At 45.4% G+C, this 12289-nt stretch overlaps 1 protein-coding gene across 1 annotated transcript in view; it reads right to left on the bottom strand.

Moving 5' to 3' along the window:
- Positions 1–12289, bottom strand: part of SVEP1 (sushi, von Willebrand factor type A, EGF and pentraxin domain containing 1) — a 154551-nt gene that overhangs the window by 56646 nt on the left and 85616 nt on the right. Inside the window, exons 22-25 of the mRNA XM_087716154.1 lie at positions 11896–12009; positions 3860–3973; positions 3304–3505; positions 2117–2274 (exon numbers count right to left, since the gene is read on the bottom strand). Of these exons, the coding sequence (XP_087572280.1) occupies positions 2117–2274; positions 3304–3505; positions 3860–3973; positions 11896–12009 (588 nt within the window). The remainder of the gene's footprint in view (positions 1–2116; positions 2275–3303; positions 3506–3859; positions 3974–11895; positions 12010–12289) is intronic.

The raw sequence follows: 12289 nt of genomic DNA, 5'->3' as shown, positions 1-12289 counted from the left end.
CTTTTACTCTTTTAAACTATTGTTTTTATGTCTACTTTCCATTTTAATATCTATATCTTTTATATCTAGTTCTGATTATCTTCTAAGCTTTTCAATTGATTGTACTCCATCTTCCTTCCTAGTCTAGAACAGTAATAAATATTTGATTTAAATGATTCAGTTCTTTGAATTATGTTTTCCCATTGCACTGGTTCAGAATAAAAATGTTTATTTTTAAACTGAGCAAGACAGAAGTTGGGAGGCTCTGGTTTTCCAATTATATAGCCATATTAAACAAAATAGACACACTGGTTCTAAGAAAATACTAAGCATCACATTTCTATAAAAATGATTTATATAGAAATGTCCAATGTAAAAGCTGAAATTAACCCGTGCTTGGACACTCCAAGCAGCGCCTAGGAGAAATACCCACTATTCTAGCACTAGCACTTATATACCATTCATAGTGCTTTACAGCCCTTTCTAAGCGGTTTTACAGAGTCCTCAGTGGTAGGATTCAAATTTTTTTACTGCCAGTTCTGTTGGCATGGCTTGGTGGGCATGGCAGAGGAAAGGATGCTATAAAAACTCCATTCCCTCCCCACTCTATCTAAAGACACTTAAGCCTTAGAAGATATACCATATAATTAGACAGTTAACCCTGATGGATTAAAACCATTCCATCTCAAATCTCTAGTGCCGTCATGTGATGTTAACATTCCTTGGTGCACAGTATTACTATGTAGCAACTAAAATGCGTGAACTTGCTCTTTAATTATTATTATTATTTACATTTGCTTCATCTTTTATTCAAGAGTTAAGCAAACATATCTCTTCCAGTTTATTACAGACAAAAGGAGAGCTTCGTCAGAATCTAAATTTGGTAAGGAAAATTAAGTTAAATTAAAATCAATATATCTTTGAATTCCAATGGATTCCAACAGTTCATGAAACAAAATATTTTATCACAGCAAATTAGAGAAATCTTTTCCCATTCAAAATACCACTAAAATGGTAGATTAACATGTTTTAGTGATGAGAACATTTACTATACTGACAATAAACTTTTCTTTTCTCCAGAGCCAGGACATACTGTATTAAGTTTACAACTGAGAGAATATCTACCTCAAGCCAGTGTTGACTCTTAACAACCATAGTTGGGAATATAGTTAGGCAGAAAATCAACATGGATTGATTTTCTGCATGACTATATTATTTTTAGTATTTTTGAACAATAAAGTATTTAGTTTAACAAATAATAATCGTATATTTTTAATGATTTGCTAATTGTCCAAAAAGGTACTACAATACTTTAACACAAAGCAAGGAATGAAGAAAATATTTTCCAGCTGATTAACAAGTACTTGAAGAACACATAAGAAATACTCTGTAACTTTATAGAAAATGAAATTGCAATTTAGGAAATAGTAAGATTTTAAATATTATTATTTATTTAAATTTAATGGCCACCCAACTCTAGTGGATTCTGGACAGCATTCAAAATACATTTTTTTCAGTGTCACATTTATATTATTGGTTTAAAATTGAATTTATAATAATAAATCCAATATTGAATTATTGTAGTTATTTACTGTATACTGGGTGTGCTGTCCCAACAGTATATAGCTAATTTAGGAATTAGGAGCTGTCTCCTTTAAGAGACTACCTCATGGGAAATGTAACTACCTTATGGGAAATGTAGTCCCATAACATGTAACCACATCTGTGCTCCCTGATTGGGCAGTGGGGTACTCTGCCCGGGAAATTGATTTATTACTGTCCATTCACTGAATCGCCTTCGGCACTACCAGAAGCAGCTTTGCACCAGCAGCATGGGTTAGAGGAATTAATGTCTTTTTACACTACGTGATGGGACAGATCATGGAAAGTCAGAAGAATCTTAACACTGAACTGTAAATTTTGCTATTAAGGATGCCTGATAATAAACGCGATCTGAAAGATATTCCTAAGCGTGGAGTTAACTGGCTGCCCGAGCAGAACCTCATTGCCCGGGGCAGAACACTGGAATTTGCAAAATCTGCTATATTCTTGGGAAGCATCTGGTTTCGGTTCAAGTCTGCAGTATTGTTGCCAAGATAGGTTTGCTATTGTTTGCTAATACTTTAATCCTGGGTACCTGTTTCACAACGGCTGCCTGTAAAGCCAGGAGGACATTTACAAACGTACGAGTTCAAGGCATCCATACAGGTTCCTTGATTTTCACAGGGATTGGATTCACATTCATTAATGTTCACTTCACATTGGGGCCCTGTATATCCTGTAACACAGTGACACCTTTGAGAAGACAAAAGAAAACAAAAGAATTCTTTTTACTACAGTCTGAACAAATACATTCTAGCTGTCTTAAAATACAAAGTAAGGTACTTAAGTGAAATTAAGAACCAATATGATCGTAAGTGGAAAACCTAAGTATGTAAGAAGTTGGGGGGGGGGGGCGGAATGATCAATTGTGGAGTCTGAATTTGAAATGCTTACAATTCTGGCTCTTGTTTATTTTTGCAACCCTAAAGAATGTTGGAAAGACATTGCATAAAATGCTGAGGAGCCTGCCTTGCCCATCTGTCAGGATCAACAGGATAACTCTCTGAAAGCAAAACACAGTTGGACCAAATTTGATGTGGAGAAAAAGCTGGCAAAAGAAAGTGAGTTAAAAATGCCCGAACCCCCAGCCAAGGAGAAAAAAACCATTCAGAACAAATCCCCCAGATGCATTTATGTGGAAGAGATAGTTAGGCAGAGTTAGACTTTTTAATCCAATTACTGTATATGGAAGTAATCTGTGACTGGAATGACATGTAAGCCAGAGTAAATAAAGTGAAAATAAGTGAAAATACAAAAACCTAGAGTGCCAAAAAATTGGATAGAAAAAAAGAATGTAGACTCAGTCAGTAGAGACCATAGCTCCATTAGTGGATTAAGGCACTAATAGTGTCTTAGAGATATGTTCACTTATAGAAGTAGATACTTATAAGGCAAAAGGAAAAGTTAATGTATAACTTTAGAGAGATAGGAGTCCAAAAACAGTTATTCTGGTATAATTTAGGCCCTAAGGCAGGAGTGTCAAACATGCGGCGTCACGTTGTCGTCACATGATGTATCACGACTTTCCCCCTTCGCTAAAACAGGGGTGGGCATGGCCAGCACACGATATGTGTGGCCCCAAGGCTGCAAGTTTGACATCCCTGCCCTAAGGGATAGCTACTTCGGTTCTTTAGCAAGCAAGCAAGTAAACAAACAAACACACTGTATTGGCGTTATTAAAACCTTTACATATCTTCAGAGCTATATCATACATCTTTTTACCTATAACCATTGATTCCATCTTTGCATGCGGCTCCGTTTTTACAAGGTCTACTGAGACATTCATTAATGTTTTTTTCGCACAGAGCACCAATAAATCCAGGCAAGCACTTGCAATGGAAACCTGCAACCTGATCTTCACAGGTAGCTTTGTTGAAGCAGGGATTTGAAAGACATTCATTTACCTCTGCTTCACAGTGAGTACCTGAGAAGGAAAAAAGGAATAAAGACGTTATCAGCACCAGGTAATTTCTGAACTTTATAGATTCTGGATACATTAAAAAGAATGAAAATGAAAAAAAAGTTAATTAGTCAAATACATTTTTAAACAATCCTGAAGTAGGTACGCAATATAACAAATTTGCTGGAGATTGAAGAATCAATTTACTAATATATTAATTAATTGCTAAAAATATCGTCATTTTTTTTAATGCCACAGACTTCTCATTTTTTTACTGAAAAATAAAAACCCTCTTTTTTTAAGATCTTGCAAGTAATTCAAAACATCATGAGAGCTATATGAAATATTAGAAGAGGGTCATCAATAAAATAGACTGACCTGTGAAGCCTTCTGGACACAAGCAGTGGTAAGAATTAATATCATCAACACAGACTGCTTTATTCAGACAAGGATTTGAATTGCATTCATTTATATTTTCTTCACATAGTAAGCCTTCAAATAATAAAGATTATAGAGAACATTAATAGTGCATACATGCAGATTTACAAGTTCACAATGGACACAATGGAAGATACAATCCTAACAACAGTAAGGTATAAATTTCCAAGATAGCAGTTAGTAATAAATTTTCAACTTTATTCATTCTTGCCCTTTACCCCACCTCCCCAAATTCTTATGGCTCCCACCCCAGCCCTACTTAAACAAGCCCTAAAAAGATGGCTTAGAGCCAGAGTAGGGAATAGATCCCTCGTGTGAAATTTCGGTTTCCTGAATGATGGTTGTATTTTTCCAGACTTTTTTTTATTTGGACAATGGAATTCTTTGTTTTAATCTTTGCTTTTTTATTGTTTTATTTTGAAAGTTGCCCAGTCATAAAAGATTGCTGGGGCCTATAAGTCCAGTAAATAAATAATTAAATAAATAGATAAATAAATAGCTCTTTCCATTCATGTTACCAATTTGGAAAGGAGGGTTCATCATGCTATTTATGTTATACACTTTTCCTAATTAGGAAAATTGCAAGCATAATCTGGTATTGTTATCAATTACAGGATTTCTGTATTGAGTGAAATAATATAGACTAGTGTACCATGTCCTTCAGCTTTTATTAAGAGGACACACATTCATTTATCAAGCATGAACACAATCCAGAGCTGTAGTTTATTACTACAACAAAAAGCCCAAACAAATAGGTGAAAAAAAATCCAGTTAGTCACCTTAAAAACAATCTGTACCAAACTTCCTCTAATTAAGAGGTTTATATCATTCCCTTTTTATTTTAATGGTAAAACACCATCTTGCCCTAGGTGAATAATAATTACATTTTGACTGTTGAATTCAACCAACATTATAGCAGAAGACCCATACAATCCTGATAAGATCAACTGATGACATTTATCCATTTTCTTCCATTTATAGACACCTCAATGACTTTCCATTCAATTTCAGCTACAAAAGCTTAGCCAGATGTATTGCTACTTTGCAACAAGACCCAATTTCTGCCATATTGTAAGGGGAAAATAGGACAGCCAATGACAGCCCACTCTTACCCATCCCACAATATAAAGGCAACCCATAGAGAACTTGCCTACAGAAGTTGTGGGTCTCCATCACTAGAGGGTTTAAAAAAGACACTGGACAACCATTTGTCTGAAATGTTATAGGGCCATGATGGCGAAACTATGGCACGTGTGCCGGAGGTGGCACACAGAGCCATCTCTCCAGGCACGTGAGCCATCCCCCATTGCACTTCCAGGTTCTGGCATGCTGGCCAGCTGGTTTTCACACACGTGGGAGCGCCAGAAACTGGAAGAGCAGCTGCCCGGTGCGCATGCACATGCTGGGAAATGATCTTCTGGTTTTCACATGCTCATCGGCCACCTGGTCTTCCAGTTTCTGGCACCCATGCATCCACGAAAACCAGCTGGCCCGTGTGCATGCGTGCACTGGAAACCAGAAGATCATCTTCTTGGCATGCACATGCACACCAGGCAGCTGCTCTTCTGGTTTCTAGCACACCCAGGCCCAGGCTCTTGGTGCCAAAAAGGTTCGCCAACACTGGTATAGGGCCTCCTGCTTGAGCAGGGGGTTGGACTAGAAAACCTCCAAGCTCCCTTCCAACTCTTTTATTCTATGTTCTAACTAATATGCTTCATACTGGAGGTGGTGTCATAAGTATATTCCAAATGCAGCCATTTAAGAAACCTTTATGCAGATATTTTTTTAAACAAAAGACCGTTGGCTTAGCTGAACAGTCGTTCTCAGGGCACTGTGAGGAGAGTCCAATGCTGGGTTAACACAGCCTATCTGCCCTTGGACTGAGTGATGTTTTTTCAGTTGACCACGCCTCCCTTTGCCTCTGCATGCTCAGTTTGAAAATGAAGGAGACAGTCCTGTAATCAGTTACAGTCAATACAGTCACATCGTTTAAGAGAAATAAACACCCCGGGCAGGTTTGGACTCTCCTCGCAGTGCCCCAAGAACGACCGTTCAGGTAAGCCAACGGTCTTTCTCCAGTGCACTGCTCGGAGAGTCCAATGCTGGGACATGCCCAAGCTATTGAGTCCCAGGGTGGGGAAGCACCGGAGCCTCTGGCATTTCAGCCACTCTTTGTAATACTCTTCTGCCAAAAGAGGCTTCGGCTGAGGCAAAGGTGTCAATCTTATAGTTTTTGATGAAGGCCGTGGGGGAGGCCCATGTGGCCGCTCTACAAATGTCAAAAATAGAAGCTTGGGTTGCCCAGGCCGCAGAAGCTGCTGCGCTCCTAGTGGAGTGTGCGGTGACCCGTCTCGAAGCCGTCTTGCCCTGGTGCTCATATGCCAGCTTAATGCAAGCACATAGCCAACGACCCACTGTGTGAGAAGAGACCTTGTGGCCAAGGGACGCAGGGAGGAAGGAGACAAAGAATGCCTCTGAACGGCGGAAGTCTTTTGTTCTCTTTACATACGTTCGCACGGGCTTGTCTCACGTCCAACTTATGCCACTCACGCTCCTTAGGGTGAGAAGGATGGGGACAGAAGTTGGCAAAATAATCTCATGAGTCCTGTGAAACAGAGAGTTAATTTTTGGAGTAAAGGACGGATCAAGTCTCAGAATTACTCTGTCCGGGTGAACTAGGCACAGATCCTCTCTGACAGAAAGAGCTGCCAGCTCAGATACCCTGCGTGCAGATGTGATAGCCACCAGGAAGGCAGTTTTGATGGTAAGGTGGCGCAGACTGGTCTTTCTCAAAGGCTCAAATGGGGCTTTCGTCAGAGCCTTAAGCACGAATGGAAGGTCCCATGACGGATACCGGTAAACAGCTGGCGGGCTGATGTTCGCGGCTCCCTTAAGAAAGCTCTTGATCTGAGGATGTTGACTCAGAGAGCGAGAGGAACCCCTAGCCAGGATAGTGGACAGCGCTGCAACCTGACGTCTAAGGGTGCTGACCGCAAGTCCTTTATCTAGACCCTCCTGCAAGAAGTCTAGGGTCTGAGGGATCGAGGCTGATGAGGCCTCTATGTTTCTAGCCTTGCACCACTGTGAGAATGCGGCCCAGGTGGCATCGTAGATTCTAGTAGTAGAAGGCCTCCTGGATGCTTGGATCGTTCGAATGACCTGGTCAGAGAACTTCTGCTTCCTCAGGAGCTCCCCCTCAAGTGCCAAACGGCTAGCTGTAGCCACTGGGGCTCCGGATGACTGATGGCCCCTTGGCTGAGGGAGATTTGGTCCTGAGGGATTCACCACGGTCTCTGAACTGAGAGTCTGACCAGGTCTGCGTACCAGGGCCTTCTGGGCCAGAAGGGAGCCACCAGGATGAGGTCTGCCTTTTCGGCCAGGAGCTTGTTCACCATCTGAGGAATGAGCGGAAGTGGAGGGAAGGCATACAGTAGTCCCTGAGGCCACGCTGACCTCAGTGCGTTTGTTTCCTCCGCCAGGGGCGAGTGGTAGCGACTGAAGAAGCGTGGGAGATGTGTGTTGTTGTGTGTGGCAAACAGGTCTACTTGCGGTTTGCTGAATCTCCTCACGATCTGCTGGAACAGGTCCGGGTGCAGGCGCCACTCCGAGTGGTCGATGCGTCGGCGGATCAGCCAGTCTGCTTCCCGGTTGCTTACGCTGGAGATGTGATCTGCACTGAGAGAAGCCAGATGACGTTCTGCCCACCTGCCCAGAGCTTCCGCCTCGAGCATGAGGGCCTTTGATCGAGTGCCCCCCTGTCGGTTTATATGTGCTTTTGTCGCCACATTGTCTGTCATTAACAGTACACGAGCCCCTTTTATGAGAGCTGAGAACCTTCTCAGTGCGAGGCGGGCTGCCCTCAGTTCCAGCCAATTGATGCTGTGAGCAGCCTCCCTCTGAGTCCACTGGCCTGGGGCTAGGTGACCCTGACAATGGGCACCCCACCCCAGGAGACTGGCGTCCGTGGTGACAACTAGTCTTTCCTGCTCCTTGAACAAGCAGCCCTTCTTGACTGCCTTGGACCTCCACCATGCCAGAGATCGGATCACCTTTCGCGGGAGCCGAACGCGCCTGTGTGAGTTGCTGACCTTGGCCCTCTGCATGGGCAGCAGGAACCACTGCAGCTCCCTGGCGTGGAGACGAGCCCAGGGGACCACCTTCAGGCACGATATCATTATCCCCAGGAGCTGGGACAGCTGGATGATTGGTACCGACCTGGCAAGGCTGCAGTGTTTCACTCTGAGACACTCTGCGTCTCAGGTTGGACAGCCGGTCTGGAGAAAGAAATACCTGGCAGGAGGTGGAGTTGATGACTGCACCCAGGTGCTGTATACAGGTGGACGGCCGGAACTGGCTCTTCTCCATGACAGAGAAGCCATGTTGTTGCAGAGTCTGCACAGTTAGAGAGACATCGTGGTGTGCCTGCTTGGTGGTGAGAGAATGAATAATTATATCGTCCAAATAACATTCCAGACGAACCGGAAGACTGCGGAGGTGAGCCGCTAGCACTGCCAGTATTTTGGTAAATGTTCTGGGCACAGATGATAGCCCGAAGGGAAGCGCCCTGTATTGATAATGCTTCCCTCAGGAACCGCCTGTGGGTCGCATGGATGGAGACATGCAGGTAGGCCTCTTTGAGATCTATTGAGGTTAATAGGTCCCCCTCCGTGACACAGTCCAGGATGGAGTGGAGTGACTGCATCTTGAACCTCTTGTAAGCCAGATGTTGGTTCAGGCATTTGAGGTCCAAGATGGCCCTCCACCCCCCCGAGCTCTTGGGCACAAGAAATAGGATGGAGTAGAAACCCCTCCCCTGTTGATCCCTGGGGACTGGCTCTATCGCCTCTATCTCTAGGAGATGGCGGATTTCTGCTCTCATGCGCTCCCTCTTCTCTGGGTTCCTGGGGGTGGGGCAGCGAAGAAACTTCCTCTGGAGGAAGGTTAGAAAGTCCAGGACAAGGCCCCTCCGAATGGTGTTGAGGACCCACTTGTCCGAAGTTATCTCCACCCACCTGTCGGCATACAGCTGCAGCCGACCTCCGATGGGAGGATCCCTGCGACCGTAACTTTCCTTTACGAAAGGGTCGGGAGCTACCACTGTTGTTTCTGCCTCCTCAGAATGGCCTCCGAAAGGAAGACTGGGATTGGTTGGCACGAGAACCGAAAGAGGATCTGTCCTGGTGCCTATCCCCCCTGCCTGAAAACGTCTCTGGTAGGAGGAAGGGTGAGAAGATTGCCTTGCTTCCTGATTTCTGTAAGGTCTCTTACGAAGGGACCCCGCCCCTTTACGGTCACCCCTTTTAAGAGTTGCAGGAAGGATTTTGCGTTTGTCTTTAGTTTCGGTGACAAACTTGTCCAGAGCCTCTCCGAACAGAAGGCCTCCCTAAAATGGGGCCGATGCCAGCTTCCATTTGGCTTTCATTTCAGCTTGCCAATGTCTAAGCCATAGAAGGTGGCGTGAAGTGATATTGGAGGCGAGGGCCCTGGATGAGAATTTGGCAGCTGTCAGGGTGGCATCCGCCGAGTATTCGACAGCAGTAATAATCTTGGTCAACTCATGGCGCCATCTAGACTTCCTGGGGGGTGGCCGAGATCTGAGTTGGCGCAGCCAGAATAAGGTGGCCCTGATAAAGAAAGAAGCAGAGGTGGGTGCCTTAATGGCCCAGGCAGACGCCATGTGTGTTTTCTGGCACGCCTTTTCCGACCTCTTATCCTCTGCCTTTAGTCCCTCTAGGAGCTCAGCTGGCAGGTTTGAGTTGGAAGTCAGGGACACAACCGGGGCATCTATTTCAGGGAATTTAAGGATGTCTTCCATCTTCCCCTCCAGGGCATATAGTGCCCTGTCACCCCCGCTGGGGTTGGTCAGTCTGCCTGGCTGTAGCCCCTGGCGCTGAACCACGTCCATAAAGAGGTCAGGTACTGGGATGACCTCAGGTGCTGCTACTGTTTCTTTGAACAGGCCATGTTTGTGATCCTTGGATGTAGAAGCCTGAGCTGCCTCAGGCTTGGAAGTGGGGCCTAGCTCCGTAGCCGTCATGGCCTTGTGCAAGATGGCTTTAAATAAAGACGGCTTGAACAGGCCAGTGAAGGCCGGCTTGTCAGGGGTAAGGTCTTCATCTTCAGGAAGAACGAAAATTTCCCCTTCCTCCTGCTCAGAACTGGAAAGCCCAGAATGAGATGGGCTGGAGGAGCCAGAAGAGGATACAGGCTCTTTGGAGGTGGAGGCCTTAGGTTGGTGCCTTTTCTTTGGGGCCTTGGCCTTTCGAGAGCCCCTGTGCTTAATTCCTTCAGCTATCCCTTGAGAAATGGCTAAGGAAATTACCTCCCTCATCTCATCCAAGAGAACCTGGCCTTTACCCTTCTTTTTTAACTTCTGCTTGCTGGGCCTGCGATGGCCAGCCCTGCCTGAGCTGGATTCACACTTTTCACACTGGGAATCCTGGATAGAGTCACGTTCCTCTCCAATGGAGGAACTAGGGGAGTCAGGGTAACCCCAAGAAGCCTCTGGAGATGGATCCCTGGACCTATAGTCATCCCCGGACAAGAATTCACTGTCCCCAGGGGATTGGGCCTCACGATCAGGGGAAGCTAACTCCCTGTTGCGATGGTTCAGGCTAGGTTCTGGCTGATAGGGCCTAGAGACCTCCCTGGGATCCACTGTGGCTCTAGGTGAAGACCTTTCATTAGAGCCTTGTGCCCTTTGCCTTTTTTCACAGAGGGATCCAGCTTGCTGCGCTTGCTGTAGGGCCCTGCCTGCTCCCCTAAGGCCTCCCTGCATTCCTCTGCCATGCTCAGGTCACCCACGGGGCCTGGAAGCTAGCTGGAGCTGGGATGGGCACGCGCTGGCCAAGGTGGCTCAAATACGCTTGCAGACTCTTCAGGAGGGAAGGGCCGCCTGGAAGTCGGATTCCTTCCTCCTACTGCCCTCGGGTCCCCGAGACTTAGCTGTTCCTTCTCAGGAGGGAGAGACTAGCTGGCTCCCCAGACTAATCTCCAGCCTCCTTGCGGCATTCTGCAGTCGCTGAGGGCTGGCTGTGGCTCCGCTAGGGCTGCCTGGCTATCCGCTTCTCTTGCTTTCTCTGTGAGCAGCTTCGAAGGCTATTTGCTCTCCGCACGATCCCAGCGTTCTCCCGCTCCGGGGCGATTCAAAATGGCGGCGGCTGCGCGCGCAGCCGCCTCCCGCTCTTTTTAGTCTCACAGCTCTGAAAAGTGCGCGAAGGCTCCAACCGTCGCCGCTGTTGCCGGGCAGAGTGGAGCGGCTGAGGGACCAGCAGTTGAGAAGCCTGCAGGCTCCCGAACTCTTGACTGGGTTTTTTTTCTGCCTTAAAGGTCCCTGGGGTCAGGCTGTCAAGCTCTTACACCACCCCTGACGCTACTGCCGCTCGCCAGCAGCTGTTGAGCGAGGGTTCTCAGTCACCTGGAGCGCTTGCGACCAGCAGCTGCAGGGAAAGCCCGGGTGCCCTCTTAAAGCGACACAAACCTCTATGAAGGCAATTCTGACAGTTCTTGCAACAGATATACAATCTTCTATCATAAGAAGCCAAACATGGTCCAAAGTGGGAAACTTTCCAGCCTATCTGACCTTAGACTGGAGCACTCCCAAAACAGTCCCAACGGGCGGACTAAATTTTCAAACTGAGCATGCAGAGGCAAAGGGAGGCGTGGTCAACTGAAAAAACATCACTCAGTCCAAGGGCAGATAGGCTGTGTTAACCCAGCATTGGACTCTCTGAGCAGTGCACTGGAGAACAATTATCATTTTCCATGCCCAGCATACAACAGCAATAACATTTATGTTGAACTGTTTCTCACAGTTCATCAAACAACAACAACAGCCCAACAACCCTTCAATCTCTATGAAATCAGCAAAATACAGAAGGCAAGATATTCACAAGCTCAATAAATGTAAGCCATAACTTTTTTTTTCAAATTTGCAACCTGGAGATGATTCTTTACTGCTTTAGTTCATTTGTCACCTGAGTAGCCTGGCTGACACTGGCAAATGAATGCTGCAGAGCCATCCTTGCAAATCCCTTTGTTGAGACAGGGAGATGACTTGCATTCATCAATCTCTTTTTCACATTTTAATCCTAGAACACAACCCAAAAGAACACAAAGAAAAATAAATCGGGGTAGACCAAAAGTGCAAAACACATCAAGTAAATATCAAATAATAGAAAAATAAAATGTAATTTTTGTGGAGGAGGGGAATTTGAATCTATTTACACCTAGGTTAGAAACAGATATGAAACTGGGAGATGCAGCTAATGCATCTCAGAGTCTATTTGGTTCTAGTTGCTACTGAGCTTGTTGATAGGCAGGCATTAGAGGCTTTGGTTTAATTAAAAGCTCAAAAGATATTCTGTTTCA

This window comes from Thamnophis sirtalis, unplaced genomic scaffold (genome assembly GCF_051295495.1).
Source record: "Thamnophis sirtalis isolate CommonGarterSnake01/CBP01778 unplaced genomic scaffold, rThaSir2_p1.2 scaffold_5, whole genome shotgun sequence".
Lineage (NCBI taxonomy): Eukaryota > Metazoa > Chordata > Lepidosauria > Squamata > Natricidae > Thamnophis > Thamnophis sirtalis.
The sequence above is the reverse complement of the archived record's forward strand: the minus strand, read 5'-3'. Positions and strand labels throughout refer to the sequence as shown.